The sequence below is a fragment of the Mus caroli genome, unplaced genomic scaffold (assembly GCF_978045245.1).
Source record: "Mus caroli unplaced genomic scaffold, Mus_caroli_1 scaffold_1, whole genome shotgun sequence".
Classification (NCBI taxonomy): Eukaryota; Metazoa; Chordata; class Mammalia; order Rodentia; family Muridae; genus Mus; species Mus caroli.
In genome coordinates, this window is record NW_028227256.1 from 175,857,567 (window position 1) to 175,883,611 (window position 26,045).

A 26,045-nucleotide genomic window follows, 5' to 3' on the forward strand; every position below is an offset into this window, starting at 1 on the left:
TACACTGTAGCTGTCTTCAGACACTCCTGAAGAGGGAGTCAAATCTCGTTATGGATGGTTGTGAGCCACCATGTGGTTGCTGGGATTTGAACTCCAGACCTTTGGAAGAGCAGCCGGGTGCTCTTACCCACTGAGCCATCTCACCAGCCCAAGACTGGCTTCTTTTACTTGGTAATATACTTTTAAGATACAAACACCTCGTCCCTCCATGATGGGGAATGAGTGATAGACACTTTGGTCCATAGTCAGCATGATATATAGGGTTCGTTTTTGTTTTACATTTAACATCAAATTCTTTATATCTGTTTACCAAAATGTAAAGAGAATACCCAAAGATTTAGAAACAGTATACCTTGCTTTCTGCCACCTTGGCCCTGTGGAGGCCTGCTGGGAACAGGACTTCTGAAAGGTGAGTACACCTGGAAGGCTGCGGTGCAAAGCCATTTGTCCTGGCTAGGAGTAAGGTCTCTGAGGGTTCTTCATAAAGCTGAAGGTGTTTATGCCCGAGATGAAACTGGATTGCACTTGGCCAAGAGGTGTGCGTATGTTTATCATCAGTGCAGTGACTCTTGGAGGCAAACCAAACACAACCAGAGTGGTCCAGTTAACTCTGGCCAGAGAAACAGAGGCATGGTTTGTGCCACGTTCTGAAGCAACCTTCCTGCGAAGGCCATTGGACACAGAATTTGTCCAATGGGTGATGCTTGTACCCATCCCGAACTTACCTTAATGAGAAGTAAATAAATAAATAATGGATTTTTCTTTTGAAAAAATAAAGAAGAAACATGTCTATTGAAGATATAGCTTTCTAGCTAATGTTTCATATGATGTTTACTGAAATGTATTTCCTTTCTCTCTCCAGAGACGTTTATTACAACTTAAGCCAGGTAACGTTTGACAGTTTTGCATCTCTCGAGAATGTTGCTTCTCCAATTTCTCTTGTCATTACTTATGTTTCCAGGAATTTCCCCAATGTGTTTTTGCCATAAATGTCCCGTAGAGTGGCTGTACTCAAAGTATGTTTGAAGATCTTTTGGGTTGTCAGGAGACCTGGTCAGGCAGGCTCGATCATATATCTATGCAAGGGTGGCTTCCCTTCAATATTCTTCCTAAATAGTAGAAACAGAGAGGATTACTCAAGTGTCTTCTGTTGAAACACTAAAGAGATTTTGAAAGTATTAGCAGACGTTGGGGTCAGGGGCTGTTTACAAAATACTTTAGCATGTAATATGCTTATCGAAGCTGTATTGATTTATCAGTGAATGTTCTTAATTTCATTACATGGTGTATATTGATAAATCTAACCCAGTTAATAGAAAAGCCTTATGGAAGCTAGGCATGGTTAGTACTCTGTTTAATCAGAAGGATGATGGCCAACCATCATAAAACTGAATCCAGCCTGAAGTACAAAGTAAGATCATACATACACATATATATATATATATATATATATATATATATATATATATATATATGAAATTTTAAGTTTTGGAGGCTGAAGATGTAGCTTATTTGGAAGAGCACTTTGCTGGCAAGCACCAAGCCCTCAGGTCACTCCCCAGCATCACATAAATTGGGTGTGGTAGCTGGTCCATGCCTGTAAAATCAGCACTCCAGAGTTCAACACTGCAGGTCCAGAGTTCCAGATTATCTTCAGCTTCACAGTGAGTTCAGTCAGCTGATAATGTCAAATGTCATCTAGGACATGGAGCAATCAGTTTGGGGCAGCATGGCAAGACCCTTTCTAAAAGACTATACCAAAAAACAAAGGAGACATTAATTACAGTTATGAAAAATATATAATGCGTGAAACTCTAATATCTTTTTAAGTCTAAACTTTGCATGCTGGGCACTGGTGGCACACACTTTAATCTCAGCACTAGGGAGGGAGAGACAGGTAGATCTCTGAGTTCAAGGCCAGCCTAGTCTACAGAGCAAGTTCTGGGACAGCCAGGGCTAGTAGAGCTATGGCAAGCCCAAATTCTACTGAAGAGATTGGGAAGAAAATTTACTAAAATTTTGAAAGGTGCCTACAAAACATGGTGTCTTCTGCGTTCTTCCTCGGCTTTGATGCTCATGACGTTTGGCAGATTATGAACACCTAACCTCAGTCATCTCAGTCTGTGTGCTGGGTGCGTGGCAAGAGCAGCACATGTTCCTACCCTCGCTTTTGTGTTGTCACAGATTGTTTTAAATCATTATATATACTTTCTAAAACCTGACACAGTTCTAAAACTCACTGACATGTTCTTTTAAAATATTCAGAAATTTGGAATAAAATAGCAATAAGAAGCCTATACTGCCAGTAGAGGCTGCACAAGCCTGGTGACTAATCCCAGAAAGAGAGTCGGTTTAACTCACTTGTCCTCTCACCTCCAAATGTGCACCATGACACATACAACCACCAACTGCACATATCATACACACACACACATACACACACACACACACACACACATGCACGCACAATAATAAATAAAACTTTAAATGTCTAGAAGATGTAAACCAATAATATGCTATGATTTTATTATTACACATCCCAGGAACCTGTAGTATAACCTAGAATATCATCAAAATAGAAGATACAAACCATTATCACAGTACTTGGGAACTTTTACCAAAATTTTCATAAAGAAAGACTTCATTCCCATATTTAAGAACCACGACAAGCCAGGCGTGGTGGCCCATGCTTTTAATCCCAGCACTTTGGAGGCAGAGGCAGGTGGATTTCTGAATTCAAGGCCAGCCTGGTCTACAGAGTGAGTTCCAGGACAGCCAGGTCTATACAGAGAAACCCTGTCTAGAAAAACAAAAGAAAACAAACAACAAAAGCAAATATGAGAAGCCTACAGCTCAGCTTTCCACAACAAAACAGCCAGAACAGCTAGGAGAAGCTCTCAAAGGTCAGACCATGTCAATATCTAGCTCAGATGTAGCTAAAATAACCACCAGCAATCAGCAAATATTTAAATGCAGTGAATAATTTAATATAATAACTCCTGTATCATATTGTGTACACATTTCAAGCACGGAGAGCATTCATCAGGCTATATACTTGCACAAAAGACTAAGACAGTGGGCCATGCATTCTGTAACCACCAGGCCTTTAACTTGGAAATTAATTTAAAAATTTTCAGGTTCAATTTTGGTTTGGTTTGGTTTTCCTCACTCCCTAGGAAACACAAGCTGGCCTTGGACTTACAGTCCTCCTGCCTTCACTTCTAGAATTCTGGGACTATAGACTTATACCATTTCAACCAGCCTCCACCTTATTTTTCATATGTGGGTGTTTTGCCTGCTGGTATGTATGTGCACCATGCACATGCAGTGCCGGTGGCTGACAGAAGAGGGCACCTATGCCCCTGAAGTTCTAGATGGTTGCAACCCACCAACTGGGTGAATTAAACCTGGCCTCTCTGGAAGAGCAGTTGGTGCTCTTAACCACTAAGCAACCTCTCCAGTCCCCATATTGATGGAGATTTTAAGTACATGTGTTCATGGGTCATGAAGGAAATGAAAAGGAAAATATAAAGTATTTTAAATGAAATAATGAAGATCTCCAGGCAGGTATAGGAGGACAAGGACAATCCTCCCCATCTTAACAACAACCCAGGGGAAGTTGTGCACAGGAAGTGACAGTGGACCTTGAACACAGGGAGAGACCCTGATATTTTCTCATAAGACAGAGCAAAACCACACCAAAACCTCACTTCTGTCCAAGTGAATGGCACAGGGGGTGAGGGTGGGAGGAGAGAGGGAATGAGCTCTCACATCTTGCTGTGGAAAATTAGAATATTGTGCTAACAAGAAGGTACAGTGTGTGTGTGTGTGGGGGGGGGGGAGTTGCTGCACACCTCGGTGACCTGGGTTCGATCCCCAGAATCAAGTGTCCCAGTTAGCATTGTCACCCAGACCCTGCCTAGACCAGATTGGCTGGTTTTTGAAGGAACATTACAAAGCATGTGTTTGCATCAAAAGGAGGAAAGATGTTATCTTTACTGATTGTATGCAAAGGTTTTCAGAATTTACAGTCACAGAGGTAATCACTAGTTGGATACCTGTGGACTCATGGGAACTGGATGATAGGAAAGAGAGGGATGTGTGTGTGTGTGTGTGTGTGTGTGTGTGTGTGTTATCCTATTTTAAGTATTAATTGCTGAGGCCTGGAGAGATGGCTTAAAGGTTAAGAGCATCCTGAATGTTCTTCAAGAGGTCCTGAGTTCAATTCCCAGCAACCACATGGTGGCTCTCAATCATCTGTAATGGGATCTGATGTCCTCTTCTGGTGTGTGTGATGGTAACAATTGTGTACTTTTTAAAGTAAAATAAATAAAATCTTGTAAAAAAATAGATTTAAAAATATATAATTTGCTTTTGACTGTGTAAATAAATTATCCAAGAAAAAATTAAGAAACCCTTTATAGAAAAAAAAACAAAAACGATAAACTGCCAATTGTATCTGATTCTATTGAGGTACCATGTATGTCAGGTACTAAGAATAAATTACAAAGGATGTATAGAAACTGATTTCATTTTCTGTTAAAAAACATGTGGACGTGTGTAGGAAGACTGTCATGTCTGTTTACAGATATAAAGAAAGATGTGTGATCATTAATGCAGGATGTTGTCATCAGTTCCTTCAGGTATAAAAGGAATTTTTTGAACACTTGATGGACCTTTGTATTTGTGATGGTTTGTATGTGCTTGGCCCAGTGAGTGGCACTATTAGGAATGTGGTCTTGATGGAGTAGGCATGTCACTGTGGTCATGGGCTTAAGACCCTCACTCTAGCTGCCTGGCAGTCAGTTTTCCAGTAGCAGAAGCTGGTACCAGGCACTGGGGATATTGCTCTGATGGTCATGACAAGGCTTTCTTTGGAAGAATGTGCGTTTTGGGACTTAGGATTGGGAAAGCAGTGGAAAGCTTTAGATGGGGCTTAATGGGCTATCCTAGTAGGAATATGGAAGAGTTCGTTACTGAAGTGATTTGAATTGTGTGGACCTGGCCCAAGAGGTTTCGGTGGAGAATTTCAGTATGTGGCCTAGAGACTGTTCTGTGGTGTTTTGGTAAAGAATGTGGCTACTTTTTGCCCTTTGCCCTGAGGCTAAGGTGATCAGACTCAGATGGACAAAGGAAGTCTCAAAAAATCCCAGTAGAGATTTTGTTCTCTGGTTAAGTCTCATGAAGAGCATTTTGAACAAGCATAGCAAGCTTAGAAAGGAAATATATATAAAATATGTGGTTTGATTGTTAAAGGGGCACCAGGAAGTGAAATGGAGCCGAATCCTATATTCTAGGAGATAGTAGATTAAGAGATTGGAACTTGGGGACCAGATCCTACCCAGCTACATCTCGGACTAGTCATGGTAGTACAAGCCTTTATCCCAGGAGATAAAACCAAACAGATCTCTGAGTTCAAAGCCAGCCTGGGACAGAGCAAGTTCTAGGTGAAGAAAAAGTTAAATCCTGGGTTGGTGGACCACACCTTTAATCCCAGTGTTTAGGAGACAGGCATGCAGATCTGAGTTCAAAGTTGGTCTACAGAGCAAGTTCCAGGACAGTGAAAGAGTTGAAAAACAGAATTGGTGATGATATACTAGAACAAGGGGGCCATGTTCTAGCCCTAGCAAGCAGCAGAACTTGGCAGCCTTGAACATGTGGCTCTGGCTTTAGAGTGAAAAATAGAAGGGACTCCTGGGACAGCAGCAAGAGCTAAGAATTTTAGCTAGAGCTAAGAATTCAGTGGTGGTTAAGAAGAGACCAGCATCACTGAGGTGAAATCTTTTGGGAAGTGTTTACTGAGAACACAAAGAAGCTGTGTTCCAGAGATAGCCTAGGTTGTACCTCCTGCAGCAGCTGAACTTGGTAATGTGTAAGAATCACCCAGGAGGTACTGGTTTTGAAGGCATGAAAGGGTCATGAAGAGCAGCTGAGGCTTGGCACTGTGAGAGGCCATGCAAGGCTGTTGTTGAAGGTGCAGCCTCAGCTATAGTTGATGGCCCAGGACTGAAGGGGTCATTCAAAGGAGTTGAAGCTTGGTATCATGAAGAAAGCCTATAAGAGGCTATTGTTGAAGCCTAGTTGCAGCAGAAGACCCCAGTGTATTGGATATGCCAGTATCTTGGGTTGATCACAAAGAACAGCAGTGGCAGTGGAGTGGATCAACCTGAGCTTAGAGTGATACAGCGGGCAGAGCTGGAGAAGTGGCGCCAGCCCTTTGGAGGAGCCCAGAAGATCATGTGTGGATCCCAGACATTGAAACAAGAAGCTGTAACATTGAAGCTGCCTTGAAGACCCCAAGATTTTCGACATACCACAGCCATAGGAATGCTGCTAACAGAGTGGAACCAGCCTAGGAAAAAGCAGTTTGTGGCAGGAAACAAAGATGAAAAAGGAGTTGGAGATCTGAAAACTGCTTTGACATAACCCATGGAGATGCAGAATTTGGAATTAGTCTATCTTGTTTCCTGTCTTGCTTTAGGGATTACAGTTAAATGATTGGATGAATCTCAGAAGAGACCTTGAACTTTGGACTTTTTTTTAACATTGTTAAGACTGCTGTAGGCTATGCGGCCATTGGAAATTGGACTAAATATTTTGCATTGTGTTATGTTTAGGAATGGCCCCCATAGACACGTGTGTTTGAACAGACCAAGGGGCCTGAGAGTGGAATATGATGCTTTGTATATGCTTGGCCCAGTGAGTGGCACTATTAGGAGGTGTGGCCCTGTTGGAAAAGGTGTGTCACTGTGGGTGTGGGCTTAAGATCCTCACCCTGCTCCCTGGAAGTCAATATTCTCCTAGCAGCCTTCAGATGAAGATGTAGAACTCTCAGCTCTGCATGCACCATGCCTGCCTAGATGTTGTCATGTTCCCACCTTGATGATAATGGACTGAACCTCTAAACTAGTAAACCAGCCCCAATTACATGTTGTCCTTTAAAGACTTGCCTTGGTCATGGTGTCTGTCAACAGAAGTAAAACCCTAACTAAGACAGTATTGTTCCAGTTATTAAAACTACAAACACTGCTTTTGGTGTTTTAAAATAGAAAATAATGAAAACTTTTTTTCATTTCTGTTTTATGAGTATGCATATTTTACCTATATGAATCTCCAGGTACCATTTCCATTCCTGGCTCCTGTAGAGGCATGAGAGGATATTGCATCCTTTAAAACTGGAGTTACTGATAGTTGTGAGCTACTGTGTAGGTGCTGGGAATTGAACCCAATTCCCTCTGAACATCCCAATTAATTGCTCCAGTACCAATAATGAAAAGAATATTTTGAGTGGTTTTTGCTATGACAAAAAGGAAATTAGTATAAAACTGGAGGAATGTGATTACATTTTATTCAAGTATTTTTATTCTCTGATAATTATATATACATAAATGTATTTTGTCTGATCTCAATCTTATCCATCCTTTAACTACTCCAAGATTTACCCTCTAGTCCACCCACCCCCAACTTAGTTCTCTCTCCTTCCTTCCCTCCCTCTGTCCATCCCTCCATCCCTCCCTCTCTTCCTCTCTCTTATAACCCACAGAGTTCAATTTGTTCCTTTAATATTTTCTTTTATAGATTGTCACCATATGGGTGTATGATCCAGAAAGTGCCAGCACTGAAGAGCTGATATGGACGGCAAAGAAACCTTCACTGGCAAGTACCAATATCAACATTCCTTGGATCACACAGGCTGCCAGCCTTTTTCTGAGGACTGAGTTTGCCCTATAATCAGTTGATATTAAGTTTACTGAAGCCAGTGTAAAACCTCTTTGTGGTCCCTTTGTTCCATTTAGTCATCATAGAAATTTTGAACTGCCCTTGATCTCTGCAATTATATACCTCTCCCCTAAGCATTCTTCTGATCATTGGTGAAGAGATGGATCCTTCGTGTGCTTTAAGGATGTCCTGCGAGTATCTCCATTGAAGCCATGCCTCAAAAACATAGCTAGGGTAAAGCAGCAAATATGTCAGCCCTTTCTTATATTCATTATAAATTTACTGCTTTGAAGATTTGAGTTCTGCATTCTGTTTCAATGTAAAACATACAGAGAAATATCAGTGTAGATAGTTGCTCTCATGAGCCTGTTGCTACCTTAGTGACTTGTCAGGAACTCTCTGATGTAGGATGTGTGAGTGTGTGTATACACAAAATATGTTGGGGGTGGAGGCATGCCAGGGTATGTGTGTAGAGTCCTGGAGACAGCTTTATACACTTGGTCCTCTTACTCCTTACACCTGTATTTTGATTCCAAGGATTAAACTTGAGCTGCCAGGCTTCAGAGGTTTATTTTGAATGGCCCCAGGCATTGTTCCTTAACTTTCCTGTCGAAGTCCATTCATTGGCCCAGTTATCTTTTAATTTTGTTGTTTAACAAACCTCCTATTTCACATTTAAAGCTTCATACTATTTAGAAATGTATTCATATTTGTGTTCTAAATGAGCATGGTATCCATATTAAAATAGAAAACTAGTGGGGTATGTTTTTGTTTCTTGGTTAACAAGTAAAATGGAAATATGAAAATATCGAAATATTTGTCCTTGAAATACAGGCACTTGATATGAAACTTTGGAAAATGTTAAAAATACAAGGCTTATATTATTTTCTTACCTTCCATTAATTTGTTAAATAAAGTTTTACTTTTAAAATAGTTTTACATTTACACTATTATTGCTGAGATGGTTCCTCCTTTTATTATCTTATACTTGAATATTTGTCACCAGTTAGGAACTATTGATACTAAGGCCTATATTGTCTTACCTCAGTTTTCTCCAATCCTTTTTCCTCTGTTTGCTAATCCTATTGTGGTAGCACTTTACATTTGGTTGTCCAGTTTCCAACTTGTAAGTTGCTACATGTCTTCTGTGACCTGGACAAGTTTAAAGATTCCCAGACACACATTTTTCAGAATGTCAATAAACTGAGATTTTTCTCATGAGACTGGAGTTAGATGTCTCAAGGAGAAATACCACAAAGGTCCAGAGCATTTACCAGCATATCATGCTGAGGGTCTGTCCTTTCATTGTGGCCGAGCAGTGTGTGTGTGTGTGTGTGTGTGTGTGTGTGTGTGTGTGTGCATGCAATGCTTGGCACAGCACACATGTGGCCATCAGAGGACAATTTCCTGTCTATCACCTGTGTCCCAGGGATTAAACTCAGGTCATCAGGCTTGGGGGCAAGTTCCTTTATCCATGGAGCCATTTCTTGTGTTCACACTCCACTTACTTTTTTGTTTTTTTAATGTGTTTTGCCTGTGTATATGTCTGTGTGATGGTGTCAGATAGATGCCCTGGAACTGGAGTTACAGACAGTGGTGAGCTGCCATGTGGATCCTGGGAACTGAATCTAGATCCTCTAGAAAAGCAGTCAGTGCTCTTAACTTCTGAGCCATCACTCCAGCCCACACTCAAGTTTTTAAAGCAGTTTATATAATATAATTTTGTAAAGCTTTTTTCTGTGTGGAAGACTTCCATGTTACTCTGACCTATTTATTTGCTCACTGCTTTGTTTACATCAGTGTAGATTTGTGTGCTTATTGCATGTGATGGGTCACAACACGATGCTGCCATTCTCTGGAATGCGTTCATTAGACCTATGCATCCCCCTTGACATATTCCCAACATTGGTTTGCCTAGGTCTGATTTTAACCCTTGCAGTGGTTTGAATAAGCTTGGTCCAGGGAGTGGCACTATTTAGGAGCTGTGACCTTGTTGGAGGAAGTGTTTCACTGTAGGGGTGGCCAGTGAGACCCTCCTCCTAACCTCGTGGGAGCCAGTCTGTTCTTGGCTTTGTTTGGAGGATGAGGTAGAACTTTCTGCTCTTTCTCCAGCACTGTGCCCACCTGCACACTGCCTTAGTGCTATGATGATAATGGACTACACCCTCTGGAATGTGTAAACCAGCCCCAATTAAATGTTGTCCCATTTAAGAGTTGTCCTGGTCATGGCGTCCTTTCACAGCAATGGAAACCCTAACTAACACAACCCTTTTTTCCTACACGTTGGCACTCCGAATTGCTCAAGTCTGTCTTGTAGAGTGTATGTTGAATCAAGATGTGCTGGTAAGTGCCTGTGTTGATATTTGGTGGCTGTGGAGGTTGTGTAAGAATGGTCCTCATAGGATTATATATTTGAATACTTAGTCATCAGGGAGTGGCACAACTTGAGAAAGATTAGGAGATGTGCCCTTGTTGGAATAGGTGTTACCTTGTTAGAACTGTGTCACTGGAGGTAAACTTTAAGGTTTCAAAATCTCACCACAGGCCCAGTGTCTCTCTTCCTGCTGCCTGGGACTCTGGATGTAGAGCACTCAGCAACTTCTTCAGCATCATGTCTGCCTATGAGCAACCATGCTCCCTGTGATGAAAATGGAGTAAACACCTGAAACTGTAAGGAAGCCTCAACTAAATGCTGTCTTTTACAAGAGTTGTCCTTGTTGTGGTGTGTCTTCACAGAAACAGAACAGTGACCAAGGAAGAAGTAGGTACGAGGGAGTTGAGTTGTACTGTGATAGGCATGACGATGCTGTTTGTTGAAAAAGGTAAACTTTGGGACTGCACTTTGGACTAGAGAAGCATTTGAATGTTTTAAGCTGGGCTTAACAAGCCACAATTGTTAGGAATGTAAAAGGCAGGGGTGCTGAGACCAATGTAGGTTATGATGGCCTTGCTCAAGATATTTTAGAGGAGACAAATACTAGTAAGTGGCCAAGAGACCTCTCTTGTGCTATTTGGTGAAGTGTGTGGATGCCTCTTGCCCCTTCCTGAAAATTCTGCCTGGGAATAAATGGAGGAGTTTTAAATTAATGGTGTTGGCAGAGGAGTTTTCGAGATAGCCTAGCATTAACTCCTGTCATGTGGTTATTCCTGGTAAGTCTTATGCAGAGCTATAATGAAAAAGAGCAAGCTGTGCAAGGAAAACTACAAAATGTATAATTTGAGAAGGGAAGGAACACCAGGAAGTGTAATTGAGCTTAAATCCAGTGTTCAAGGAGACAAAAATATTAAGGAGAGCATCACGCTAAGTGGAATAATGGAGACCTTAGGCTAAGACCCCACACAGCTAAGCTTCCAACTTTGAAAAGGAGTGAAAGAAAATTGAGTGAAAGAGAAACCATCAACAATAGAAAGGTGATACAGATATGGTTCGATTTAGAAGCTGTGTTCTAGCCCTACGAAGCAGAGGAGCTTGGCAGCTTGGGTGTGTGGTTCTTGATTTAGGGTCAAGGATATAAGAAATGGATTTTAGAATCTCCATCCATAGTTAATGAAAACTGCTGAGGCCAGACATGTGTCAAGGATGTCCCTGCATGGAGGCCTAGAGAGTCACTTGCATGAAGCTGTGAAGGTGAGGCCTGAATTGTTGTTAGAGACCCCTAGACTTTGGAGATGCCTGGGGTATTGGGCCAAGGACAGCTGCTGCATACAGGAAATGGAACTAGCCCAAGACAGAAGTGTGTTCCACTCAACATAGCTGGAGGGAGTTAAAATTCTTAAGAGCTCTTTGACCTCAGATATGGAGATGGAGGATTTGGAGTTTTCCCAGATGGTTTTTATTCTTGTTTTGCTCCAGTACTTCCTCACTATTTCTCCCCATTTAGAATGGTAATTTATATTCTGTGCTGTTTTATGTTGGAAGTGTGAGATCTGCTTTTTTATTTTGATTTTGATAGCCCTTACTGTTAAGAGGTTGCCATGAGTCTAAGAAGAGACTTTGAACTTTGGACTTTTAAACAATGTTGAGAGTGTGAAGGACCCTGGAGACTTTTGAAATTGGACTAAATACATTTTATGTTATGATGTGACTATAAGCCTATGTGAACCAGAGAGTGGAATATGGTGGTCTTAATAAGAATGGCCCCCATAGGCTCAGATATGTGAATGCTTAGATACTGGGGAGTGGCACTACTTGATGACTAGGTGAAGTGGCCTTGCTGGAGTAGGTGTGACTTTGCTGGAGGAAGTGTGCCACTGGGGGTGGGCTTTGATGTTGTAAAAGTCCAAGCTAGCTCCTGTGTCACTCTTCTTTCTGCTGCCTATGAATCTACATGTAGAACTCTGCACCTTCTCCATCCAATATCAAGGCTGCCCTTGTGCTGCCATGCTCCCCACCATGATGACAATAGACTAGACATCTGAATGTAAGCCATCCCCAGCTAAATACTTTTTTTATAGATTTTCCGACGTCATGGTATCTCTCCATAGCAATAGAGGGGCGTCCCATTTCAGATCGTATAACAAACATAAGTCACTATACTAATCCATACACATATGCCCACATATATGTATAAATTTTTCTTTTTTTAAAAAAATTTATTTATTTATTATATGTAAGTACACTGTAGCTGTCTTCAGACACACCAGAAGAGGGCATCAGATCTCATTTCGGGTGGTTGTGAGCCACCATGTGGTTGCTGGGATTTGAACTCTGGACCTATCGGAAGAGCAGTCGGGTGCTCTTACCCACTGAGAGCCATCTCACCAGCCCCTGTATAAATTTTTCTATACACCTGTGTTGCAGTAACTCTGAAACCCCAATAAGCCTGTGTAAAAACCACACAACTCAGTTATTATATTTATAAGCTCTTTGCCTAGATTGGACACTAATCTCTTCCCCAGCTCTGGGATACCTTGATACTTGCAGCTTCTCCAAGTCATGTGGTTCTGATTCATCTTCCCTCCTCCTCTTCTTCCTCAGTCCTTCCCCTCCATTTCTCTAACTCCAACCTCACCTTTCCCTTGCACTGTCCAATCACAGACTAGTCTTTATTTAACCAGTTAGAGTGGGGATAAGGTTCACATGAAATCACCTGAATACATGATCTACTTCCTTGTCAGGGCAACCCCTCTTGAGGAAGCAGAATTAAAAACAGCACCAGGGAAACCCACAACATACCTGTAGTATGTTAAGCTAAACTTTAGTTCATATTCCCCAACTTAAGTCTATTATCTCATAAACCATTCGATCCCATAGGCTTTCTATTTATAAGAAATCAGCTTTGATCTAGAGATGGCTCAGCAGTTAAAGAGTACTGGTTGCTTTTTCAGAGGGCCTGGGTATTTTCCCCAGCACCCACATGTAGTTTATAACTAACTATAGTTTCTAGGGTCAGAGTCATCTTGTAGCCTCTGTAGGGACCAGAAATGTACATGTCATACAGTCATACATGCAGGCAAAGCACTGGTGCATTTAAACTATTTTCAAAACCACAAAAAAGAAGTCAACTTTTTATTATCTGTTATTCATTAATTTAATTTTAAATATGTATTTTATTTCAGTCTGCTTGGGCTGTCTTAACAAAATGCCTTATATTGATTGGCTTTAGAACAAAAGAAACCAGATTAATTTTCCTCCATTTATGAAGCTATATGTTCAAGAGTAGGTTTCCCAAAGGACTTCATTTCTTGTGTTAACTTTCCCCCTGGCATGTAGATTATGCATGATAGTAAAATTTAATTTGAACAAGGGTTGTGTTTTTGTAACTTTCTTCATGCAGCATTGTCTTTTCTCCCCTGCCCCCTTTTAAGGCTAAGATATAGTCCGTTGTACCACATGCCACATTTTGTTTTTCTCTCAATGACAGTTGGCTTGTTTCTACTTATGGGCTATTATGAACTATGCTAGTAATTCTATTTAAATTTTTTTTAGAACCCTGCAGTGTTTCCCATAGCACTATCTCTGTCCTACATTCCAGCAGTGCAGAAAGGCTCCAATTCTTCCAAAGCCTCAGTTACACTTTCTAGGTTTTTGTGGATTCAGTGCTGTTGTTCTCTTCTTTAAATAGTCATCCTTAACAGTAGGGGAATCTCACTGTGCCATTTGTTTGCCTGTTTGTTCTTTAGGAATAATCTCTCTATGTAGATCTAGCTGGCCTCCAACTCAGGGATCCCCTTGACTTTGTCTCCTGAATGTGGATTCTGAGTGTGCTCTACATTTCCCAGAATCATTGTAGTTCAGATTTGCATTTCTGTAAGGAACACTGATACTGAAAATGTCTCTACATGTTGGTAGTGTCTCTGTCTCTCTATCCTACACTTCTTAGTCTGAGACCTTCTCCTTTCCTGGCAATGGCAATTTTCTTCCTCCCTCAAGTCCTTGCCAGGGAACCTCAGTGTCCTGTCTCAGTCTTCCTGCCCAGCCATGAATCATCAGCTACTTTATTTACAAAATAAAGCCAACATGGGGGCAGGAACCCACAGTGTCTCACATGCAGAAGTGTAAATTCCCATAAAATTTGGGAACCCATAATGTACACCTTAAATCAAATACACACCATCCATATATTCTGAATATTAGTACCATACTAGATGCAGTGTGCAGATATTTTTTTTCATATGCGAATTGTCTTTTTACCTTGTTGATGGTGTCCTTTGGTGCACAAAAGCTTTTAACTTTGATAAAAGGTATTTGCCGTTCTATTGACTGCAGTATCAATTTGTCTTCTTTTCTTTATGTATGTATATGACTGTATGACGTGTTTGTATGTGTGCCCATGGAGGCCAGAAGAATGTACATGAGGAGCGAAGGATTCAAGGTCAAATTCTAGAGACCTTCAGTGTTTGTGGGAGGAAATGAGAAGGAGGCATTGGCATCAAGAAGTGCTTCAGATGGGAAGGGCACCCTAGTATTTCAGATGCCGACAGACAGACATTTTTTTTTTCAAATTATGGAGCCATTGAGCTTGATCAGCCAATGACATTTTTTGCTTCCAAGCCTGAATGACTGTTGTTGAATCCCTGGGACCTAGGTGAAGGAAGGAGAAGAGTGGCTCCCTCAAATTGTCCTGTGTCTGTCCCAAGTTTATCATGGCAATATCCACCTCCTGCCCACAACAGCAATACAAAATAAACACTTAAAAACCTAGGTTTCTGTATTTCAGGATCTCCATGGTCTTCATTCACATAAGATTCTGATATTATAAGAATGTTTTCAGTATGTTAGATACTGTATTATAGCTTATATTTTTTATAGCCTGGAGCAAGCCCTCTACCACTGAACTGTACCCATATTCTGTGACCTTAATAGTTCATAACACTGTCGTGGAGAGGAGGCTATGTGGTTAAAAGAAACAAACATAAATAATGAAAGCATGTTGAATGTATAAGCATAAATAATAACTAAACTTAATAAATAAATAAATAAATAAATAAATAAATAAATAAACCTTAACTAAAAGAACTAATTTAATACAGCATTGAGCACATGAAAGTACTCCCAAATACCTTTGGCTATGAAAAATAATAAAAGAGAAACCTTGTTTTTTGTTTTTTCTTTTTTTTTTTCAGAATTCCTTGATACTAACCAAGCAGATGAATACCCTGGGGCAGCGTCCTTTCATATTCACAGTTGAGAAGAGGCTCACATACCACCCAGGTCCCTTAACTTCAGAAGGGTATTTATTTTTTTAATTCACTTTGAATTTTAAAAGCAGAAGCTTCGAAAGAGATTTGAAAACATTATTCGACTATTATGAAATGCACCTGACATGCAATTTTTAAGGAAAGATTTTAAAAGTTTTTTTCTGTGATAATTCCAAATGATGGATCATCTCAAAAAATAGCAATCACATTCTTGGATGATTGTTTCACTATGCGGTTAAAGCCTAACCCTCAATCTAAAAGCCTGATTGGGGGTGACCATATCCCTAAAGGGTCCCTACCTCAGCCCTGAAAGTGGGCTGCTATGGTGTGGAAGATGTAGTGGTCACAGCCTCTACCAGTTTGCTTAGGACACCAATTTGAACCTGACAGGTAACATGTTAACTATGGGAGTTAGGATACAGCTACTGTTCTCAACAAGGGAACAGACATGCTCTGGAAAAGGTGGTAACATGTTAACTATGGAAGGTAGAATACAGGTACTGTTCTCAACAAGGAAACAGACATGTTCTGAAAGAGGTGGTAACCTGTTAACTATGGAAGGTAGGATACAGTTACTGTCTTCAACAAGGGAACAGACAGGTTCTGAAAGAGGTTCTACTGTACAACATAGCAATGCCTGATGCTGGCTACAGAAGAGGGGAAAAACGAGTGCCTGAAAGTGGAGTTATCGGGAGAGCCTTGTAAGTGTGGGTGGATGGGGCACGCATACAAGAACTTTCAAACTCTGGGACCGAAGAGAACAGACAAATTCTGAGAGATGCAGAAAACTGTCATGAGTAGGAAGAATAAGAAGTACCACTCAAAGGACCTTCAGAACATTAATAAGCCAGAACTCAAATTCTTCCTGCTTTTATAACACTTGGGAAGTGGGACAGCAGAAGCAGTCCCTACAAAACCAGACTGAAGGCCGTCTCTGATGTAGCAGAAGGGTGGGAAGGTTATGAGAACATTTTCCTTTCCTGTTTTTAACAAGGTTGGTTGAAGATAATTTATGTGCCACATAACCTCACCCTTTTAAGCTGTAATTTAAACTAGTTCAATGTGTACATTGATACTTTGTGAATTCGGTATGTTCACAGTGGCCCATAGGTGCTGCCACTGTTACAGAAGCATGGCACATTGTTCAATGATTGTAAAGTCGATAAGCATGTTGGTTATTTTCTTCTTCAGCTCTGTTTAGGATAATGCTGTGGGCGGCATCCGTATGCAGTTGTTCAAGTGACAACAAGTTGTGTTTCTCCTCAGTATATATCAAGAAGTGAGATTGGAGTCTCACATTACACTCCACATTGGTTTTTTGAGGAGTGTCTAGATTGCATAGTTGTAAAATCACTGCACCATTCAGATTTCCCTGAGCAGTAGATGAAGTTTCCTATTTCTCTACACCCATTGCATAATATCTGACATGATTTGCCTTAGACATAGAAGCAGTCATTGGTGTAACTAATGGATGTGCTTGCCACCGAAGAAAGCAATAGATGATGTTTGAAACTGTATGTTAAGGAATGGGTTATGGAACTGTTCGTTTGTGGTTAGAGAGACACATTGCAGGAGAAAGAATATCAAAAGTCCATATTACGTTCCTCTGTCAGAGTGAACAATGAAAAATGGAGCCATAGCAGCTTATGCTGATAAAAGCTTAAACTGTTTTTTTTTTTTAAGTATAAGCTCTGAGATAAATCATAGAAAGGAAGGATCAGGGTGCCAAGTCCTGTTTTTTCTATTTCTCATTTTTCTTCTAGAACCTGGGTCATTCACCTGCCAATGTCTTCAGATGATATAGCCAAAGTGATACAAGGTAACAACGTGGATTTCCAGGACTGTCTCATTGCAGATCTCCACTTCTTATTGACCTTTCCCATGGAGATCGTGTCTGAGCCTCCTGGATATCTGCCACTCACCCTGCCACCTGGAAGTCCATTGCTGCTTAGCTGGGAAACCTGCATGTCTACATTTGCTCTCTTGGCCACTGACCAGGAGACCTTCCAAACAAATGATTCCTTTCAAACCTGGACCAGAGTAAGAGCCCCTCCAGGTATCCTGAGTGATGCTCAAAGGCACAGTCTGAGGGATGTGCTCGTATTCAGAAAAGGAATTCTGTTTCTAGTTGAAACTACTGTTTACCTAAAAACAGACAATGAATTTATAAAACTGGATGAAAGCAGGGGTATTTCTGAAACTGGAATTCTTGGCTTGTCAAAAAGAAGATGGTGTCAGATTAGATATTTACATAAGGTTAGTGAAAGATGATATATGTGAATATATATATTACCTAGATATAATTGGATATTTTTCTATACTATTTGTTCAGGAATATATCAGTGATCTATTACCCAGCATTTTGCATAGCTATTATTGCTCCCAGACAGGTACTGACCCTATTAGATTTTTGGATCAGCGAAGATTCAGCATATTCAAACTTAGATTGTCCTATGGGCACAATTATTTATCTAAATATATAAACAGTTGGTTTCAAGTATATCTTTTGGTTTCAAGTTTTCTGAGGTCTCTTAGCAGCAAAGATGCATCCCCAGTGACAAAGAGTATTATGATAGTATAGATAATACACACCACAGAACTCTTATTACAAAACATTTAAAATATTGCACAAACATTTAAATGTTTTTTAACTACATTGTTGGGGTCCTAAGGAAATATGCCATAGCAAAAACAAGTCTCTTAAGCTGTTAGAATGTATGTGATAGCCAAGATGACCGGGATAGAGCTGAGTAATGTGTGACAGACAACTGCAGATGTCTTGAATCCTGGCCACTTGGGGGTGGGGTTGCTCCTGCTGATGGTAGCGAAGATGGGGCAGGGCTTTCTTACAATATTGTCTTCTTATGTCCTAAAGAGCCCAGATGCTCTAACGGCCACCTCATAAACACTCATAAAACATTTTGTAACTCCACAACACGTAGCCAAACAAGCTGTTCCACTCCACTCTGGCTAGCCTCGCCAGCTACACTGACGCTTAAGGACATAAGCCTCTGCTTAACTTATGTCTTGACTGAATTTGTTCCTTCAAGAGGACAAGCATCAAGGGTCACACCACCACTCAGACCCTAACCCTGCACCCAAATATTGCTACAAGAGAAATTCTGAGACGGAGAAAAGCTGTCCCAAAGGACTGGCTCAAAGGAAAATGCAAATTCCAGCAAGTTAGCTATACTCAGAAGTGACCTCTGATGGTCAGAGTTCAGATATCAGGGGGCAAAGGGCAAAGGAGGAACCTGGAACAAGCTTTTTGCATAAAATAATGACCTTCAAAAAGAGCTAATGTGTTGTTGAAAGTTTTAGTCAGGATCTGGACATTCTACCCTGCCTTTGATCATTCGGTTCCTGAATAAAAGACACACACAACCTTCATGTTTACAGTGAGCCTTAAACAGCAGATATTTATCCTCTACATTATTAGATCCTACTTTTCTATTGATAACCCGGAGTTACTACTGTAGTTCATCTGGGCTGCTCTTTGCCTCCTGTTTGCCAGCCCTCAGGCCCATGTTTTCTTGACCTTTAACCCATAGCATCTTCCTCCTCCTCCTTTACCTTCTTCTTCTCCAACCTCAAGCCCAGGAATCCTACACCCCACCTGTCCTAGTTAGGATTTTACTGCTGTGAACAGACACCATGACCAAGGCAAGTCTTATAAGGACAACATTTGACTGGGGCAGGTTCAGAGGTTCAGTCCATTATCATCCAAACAGGAACATGGCAGCATCCAGGCAGGCATGGTACAGGAGGACCTGAGAGTTCTTCACCTTCAACTGAAGGCTGCTATTGGAAGACTGACTTCCAGGAAGTTGGGTTAAGTGTTTTAAAGCCCAAAGTCACAGCGACACACCGATTCCAACAAGGCCACACCTCCAAATAGTGCCACTTCCCAAGACAAACACATTCAAACCATGAAACCACCTATGTCTCTTTTGCCCAACTATTAGCTGTCGGCATCTTCATTTACCATTCAGAAATAACTTGGGAGCAAAGTCATATAGCATCACTTGGGTCTACCCAAGACTCTAGGTCTTGGGGGCCTGCACTTAATCATTACACTAAACAGCAAGACCAAACCTCAACACTAACACATTTCAACTTATGTCAGCCTTTTATTCTAAAAAAAAAAAAAAAGAGAAGGGCCTGAAGAGTTGGCTTAGCAGTAAAGAGCTCTGGCTGTTCTTCCAGAGGACCTGAGTTCAATTCCCAGCCACCTACCTAGTATCTCAGCACTATGTGTAACTCTAACCCCAGGGGAATTCAACACCCTCTTCTGACCTCCTTAGGGACCAGGCATGCAAATGGGTACACAGACATACATTTATGCAAAACACTCACACACATAAAAGAATAAATTTTTTTTAAAAAAATGTAAAACGTAAATGGTCTGTATTCTAGAATACTTAAAAGAATGCAGACCAAGCCAGTTGTATTTAAGAATATCCATGTACACACACATTGATAACAACTAATGGAAACGCAAATCAGGATTTTGAAAGAAGGGAAGAAGGGGATGTGGGGAGGATTTGGAAGAAGGAAAGAGAAGGGGAAATGATGTAATTTCAATCTTAAAAATAAATAATATTTTTTAGAATTGTTTAACTTTAGACCTTGTAAATAGCCAACTCACAGTATTGTAGAAATTTGAATTTGCAGTAGCTGTGTGAGTTACTCATGTGAGAGGTGAAAAGAAAAGTCTGAAGTAATTATCTTCATCAGAATGGTCTCTGGGGGTCATCTTTATTGTTGACAGTGAAAGTCCAGCCTAAAAGTAGGCAGTACCAGTTTTTAGGTTTAGGCCCTGGACTGTGTTATGTGTAGAGAGAGGTCTGAGCCTAGGTGAGCATGTGTTGACTCTCATTGCTTTGACTGTGAGTGTGACCCTGGTTCAGGCTCTTGCTTTGGCTTCTCTACAATGATGAACTATCACCTGGAATTTTGAGCCAAAAGAAAACAAACCCTTCTCCCTTGATGTTGCTTTGGCTAGAGTTTTTGGCCGTATGAACTGGGGAGACGTATTTCTGTATTATAAAAGGAGAGATATCTCAAGTCAACCATTTCTGTTTCCACATTAGAAAAGTAGCAGAAACCTGAGAAGGTATTCCACAGTAGTGTGTGTCTTCTAATACATATCAATATTGATTTTAAAAGCTGTATTGATTATGAAATATTTATGGTAGATGTTTTTTCTAGTGGTTACACTTCATACCAACCTTTGACATATTCAGTCTTTCTACATTTCACCTCTCAGAGGGTGTAGAACAGCATTTCATTTTAATCTTCTATAGAGACATCCTGTTTTTTAATTTTCAGTGCTGGGGTTCAATCCCAGGACCTCACAAATACTAAGCACACCCAGCCCCTAACTCTGATCTATTTCTTGCTTATGTCTTCTCTTTAACCATGACTTCTTATGTTTTTGTATTTAAGGAATACTTTTTATAGACTTAACCTTTCTTGTGTTGTTGTTAATGCATAGTGTTAATCTCTGCTTTTGAGTAGAGTCTTATTTAGATGTACTGTTAACTATTGCTAGGGCTTGAATAAATTACGACTACTATTTGGGTGGCTGGAGAGATGGCTTAGTGTTTAAGAGTGCTTGGTTCTTAACCATGAGAACCAGAGTTTGGATCCAAGTACCCATACTGGTGGCTCTCAAAGGCCTACAACTCAGGAGTGAGAAATCGAATTATTTTGTTGGCCTTTCTGGGCACAGGAACACCTTTGAGAATATACTCACATGGACACCACACAAACACACTCGCACTCCCACACACACTAAACCTTTGGAAACAGGGAATAAAATTTCACTATTTTGGATTCTTCCCACCTTACTAGGCATTGAACCTAGGCCCTCCATGCATGCTAATCAGGTGTTCTACAGTGAGCTGCACCTCCATAAAGCAATGTTTATTACCTATCTATTGAACCGGTTCTTTGGTCCTTTGTTTATCTATTCTTGCCTCATTCTAAATAAATCATGCAATGTTTGGGGCAGCCATTCTTGGATTTAGAATAATCAACTTTAAGCTACCAGGGTTTAACTTTAAATAATTAGGGCATACTCCCATAGGACCTTATGACTATGCCTTTCTACTTATACCTCAATGGTGTGAATCATTCTACTTCTAAATATGCTATAAATTTGATAACACATTGTCATGTCAACATTATACTTGAAGTAACACTATTTTATAGAAACTCATGGATATATATGTGTGTGTGTGTGTGTATATATATATATGTATGTATATATATATATATATATAATGATAAAAATTAAAAGATTTTTATTATTGTTATCTTGTTGTTCCATGGGATATTTGGGTTTGATGGTTGGTTTGTTTTTGAGACAAGGTCTCACTATATAGCCTAGGCTGGCCTCAAACTCAAACTCTTCTTCAGCTTCCTGAGATTTTCAGTGTACACCACCATGCCTAGCAAGAGGGATAAATAAATAAGCAAAGAAAGGCTAATATATTTAAAGTTTTAAAGGAAATAATAGTTATTCTTTCTACTGCTAGAAATATCAGGAAAATTTTTAGATTTTTTTTCATAATATGTGATATGATGTGTTTTTATTTAATGGAGCTCAGTACATGAAGTACTCCGAAATACACTTAAAGAAAACTTGGTGATTAATGTCTTTCCCTCATTACTTTTGGTAATTGCTTCCTTTTTCTTCTCATTACTTTTGGTAGTTGGGGTGGAATCCAGGGCTTGTGTGGCTGTAGAGTTACTCTTCCAGTCTCTATTTTCCACTGCCAATCTAGTAAAAATAGGAGACAGAAATTGGTAGACCACCTCTCTATCACTAAGGATTTTTTTTTCAATTTGTTTTTCTTGCTAGAGTGCAGCAGGACGAACTTTTGTGTTAGCTTGGACAAAAAGTGAAATTTACGGTGGATATGGTAAATTTAAATTTCTGAGACTCACAACTACTTCACGGCTAAAACATCTTCTAAAGCTCCCTCCCACTGACACCCTGGAAATAATTACTGTTGAGTATTCATGGCACCCACTGGAGGCTGCTGCTCTGCTGTCACACTGCTCTGTCTGCACTACCACCAAGAACATTCGCGTGGTAACACTTAATTCAGCATATTATTCATGGAAACTCCAGGACTTTGAACTACAAGTGCCCAAGGAGGCCAAGTTAGAGTATCGCTTTCTTTACTCTGCCATGCCTGATATTATCGTATGGGATGAACACCAGGTTTACTATGGCTACAGAAATTTTGCTGTTTTTGGAACTATAACAACAGCTTCAGGAGAGACCAATCTGTCATCGTTATCACAGGGCAGCCACGTCCACCAAGTCCTTACAGGTAGGGTATTCTCAATCCTACTAAAAGTATTCTGGGTCTCATTATATTAGTTATATAGAGATTGTAAGTGTTCCAATATGTGGTACTCTTGATGGCTATTGCTATATGTCTAGCACCTAAAGCTTAATAGATTCTACATTTGACCCATATTAAACTGTACCTTTACTTTTTTCAAAACCTTTGTTAAATGATGTCTCTTGAACACTTTAACCTTTCTTGTAACCCACCACCCACCAGAGGTAGTAGGAAAGAAAGGATTCAGGGGAAGTGGACCTGTTCAGAAATGGTTCTTTGAAGCAACTCCCCTCTGTGTTGTTTAGAAATCGGCTGTTAAGTTCACAGGTCATCAGGCAGCACAGTTCGATCCACTCACACACACTTCATGGATACACCAGCAGTCCAATTTGGTTGAGTTGGGTTAGCAACAGTGGTGACACCACCTAGCAGACACAGCCAGGCCTCAGCCTCCACTCAAGTCAGCAAGAGGGATCAGGAGGAATGTCAGGAGAAGTTCTCAGCTGTGCCTCCTCATCAGAGTGAAGATCAGCAAAGACTCAGACTCACAAGCATTGCACAGCAAGCTGTACCAGCAAGCAGAGGTCTGTCTCTGTCACTTTTTCGAGACTGATTTCTACCCTCCAAACATCACCTGTCCTCCTCGTGTCCTGTCTCAACATGTGTCCCACCATCCGGAATCCACAGAGCCCCACCAAATGGAGCTCAACTATGCAATGTAAGGCAAACCAACACATGCCTGTTGTTAGCAAAGAATCCTTTATTGTGTGTCCTTTCACCTGTTTGCTTTAGCAGAACATCATTTCTCTTGTGTCTGCTTCAGTTAAAAGTTCCTTCATGACTCTGCCTTAGATTTTTCACCAGTGTCCATTTCAGGAAATCACTCCTTTAGGTGTTCATCGCAGCAAAACACCATCCATCACAATTGACTCTCCAAAGGAAACCTCAAGTTTCCACTTCATTAAACCATGATCCCATGGGCAGAAGAGCAAACTCAAAAGATACATTTCACTTGATTGCCAGATGCTAACAAAGCAGTTTATGTATTTGCTGCAGTGAGTGGAGTTGTACTGTTTAATGTTCCCAAAGTTCACACAACTAAGTACCTCCATCTTTAGCCTCATAACACAGACCTACAAGCGAGGAGCTAGAAGTCAAGGTGCCAAGAGGACGTGTTCTTCTGCAACCTGCAGTGGAGGAGGGGGTGGTCTCTTGATTACTGCTTTTTGTTTGTCTCAGTTTGTTTTGCCTTTATTTGTCCCACACACACATCAATTCAGTGTCTACTTCTGTTACCACACTTGTGTTCTTCATGTGTGCCTCTGTTTTCATGTCCTCTGACCTTTCTTCACAAGTATATCATGGTATTCACAAATAAGCACATATACATATACCCGTTACCCTCATACACCACACACACACACACACACAGAGGATATAGTCAGCCATTGTGGATTAGGGGCCAGCTATATCCAAATAATATATAAATATTCAAAAAATAATATTTTGAAGTTCTTGGTCCTGGGTTTTAAAATTTTAACATATCCTTTTGGATGTACACCGTTCAATTCATAATTTAACGTAGGTTTATATAGGTCTTTGTTCAAATCCACAATCAAGGCATTCAAGACATTTAACCCCTCTAAGCCTCAGCTTTGAAATCCTGTAGATTAAATGTCATAACTTGCAATCACTTTATCTTGGCCTCATGTTACCCTTTAATTCATGCACAATTCAATTTTCTTCCTTCATGTTGCCCCCTTTCCTAGCACTTCCATTGGAATCAATATTTATCATACTTTCAACTTGTCAACACTGGTAACTTGAGGTCAGTTTCAAGTTGTCTTGCGTGATCAGCAAGTGTCATTTGAAATAGCTGAGCATGACCTCTGGTCTTTCTGAACTCCAGAGCTTTCCAGAAACTCTGCTACTGGTCTTATTGACATTTACAATACCTTTATAAGTTTATCATTTACCAATACCTATCATATACTAATACTGACTTTTTGAGACCACATCCCACCACCACAATGGGCCTCAAAAACTGGAAATACTGCTGAAGGATTTAACATAAAGAAAATGACATCTTTCCCATTTTCCTGTCCTCCCTCTCTCCCTCCCCCCCCCAGAATAGGAGTGTTTATTATGTGCTAATGTCCCTTGAAAGTGTATATATTTTGTTCATGTTCATAGCTAAGAGTTTGCTTTGAATCTCAGAAGAAACTAAACTTGGGATGTTTAAGACTGGAATAAATGTAAAGAGATGGACTCAATGTATTTTGATTGTAAGATGGGCAGACGTGGTCATTGCAGGGAGAGGGCAGTTCAGTAGTGGAGAGTTTTGGTTTAAGGCTGAATGCCAAGCTGTCAAGAAAAGGACTTTGATGGTTAATTATGATTGCTGACTTGGATAAAGAGTGCCTACGAAGATTAGTAAAGCAGGCCGTTAAGTATTTCCAGGTAGGATTCCAGGGAAATGCATCTCTGAGTGGTGCAGTGCCAGCCCATAGATTGGAGTTCCAGATGAAGTAAAGGGGAAAGCATTCCACTAGACATTCTCCCTGACCTCATCCTTAACTGGGTCCAGGGTGCTGAAGCAGTTAAAATGCCAGATAAGGACTCAAGAATCTAGTTTTCTGTTGTTGCTTTGTTTTGTTTTCAGTCACTAAACTTACAGGTAATTCAAACAAGCAAATGAATGAAACAAAGAAATAAATAGAAGGTCAGGCAGTGATGGCGCACGCCTTTAATCCCAGCACTCGGGAGGCAGAGGCAGGCGGATTTCTGAGTTTGAGACCAGCCTGGTCTACAAAGTGAGTTCCAGGACAGCCAGGGTTATACAGAGAAACCCTGTCTCAAAAAACCAAAAGAGAGAGAGAGAGAGAGAGAGAGAGAGAGAGAGAGAGAGAGAGAGAGAGGAAGAGAGAAGAGAGAAGAGAGAAGAGAGAAGAGAGAAGAGAGAAGAGAGAAGAGAGAAGAGAGAAGAGAGAAGAGAGAAGAGAGAAAGAGAGAAATAGAAGGCAAGAAAACCACCATGGATGAGAAATCCAGCAAGGGAAGTGAGATTTGGAAAAAACAGAATGGTTGGAAATGGCCATGGTGGAAAGTAGACCAGGCCAAGCAGAAAACAGAATGGCAGAGGATGAATGTAACATTGAAGACATATTGCATTCAGATAGCAAAATGGGAAGAAAAAGAAAAGCAGGTATTACTGAGAGAACTAGGGAACAGAATGTTGGGAGAAGCCGGTGAGTCAGAAGTTGCCTTCAGATGCTGTGGTAAGTGGGGGATAGGAGAGGAACAGAGCACAGACTACTCTGAAGA

General features: G+C 40.6%; 1 protein-coding gene across 8 annotated transcripts in view; it reads left to right on the forward strand.

The window, feature by feature from the left end:
* LOC110288950 (cation channel sperm-associated protein subunit epsilon-like protein) overlaps positions 1 to 26,045 on the forward strand; it is a 144,853-nt gene that overhangs the window by 52,734 nt on the left and 66,074 nt on the right. For 7 of the 8 annotated variants that reach the window (XM_085843330.1, XM_085843322.1, XM_085843329.1 and 4 more), the window contains 5 exons: positions 863 to 887; positions 7,579 to 7,656; positions 15,286 to 15,392; positions 17,124 to 17,616; positions 22,229 to 22,706. In XM_085843330.1, the coding sequence (XP_085699456.1) occupies positions 863 to 887; positions 7,579 to 7,656; positions 15,286 to 15,392; positions 17,124 to 17,616; positions 22,229 to 22,706 (1,181 nt within the window). Of the gene's footprint in view, positions 1 to 862; positions 888 to 7,578; positions 7,657 to 10,300; positions 10,390 to 15,285; positions 15,393 to 17,123; positions 17,617 to 22,228; positions 22,707 to 26,045 lie in introns of those variants that run through there. The other variant, XM_085843333.1, reaches the window with a different exon arrangement.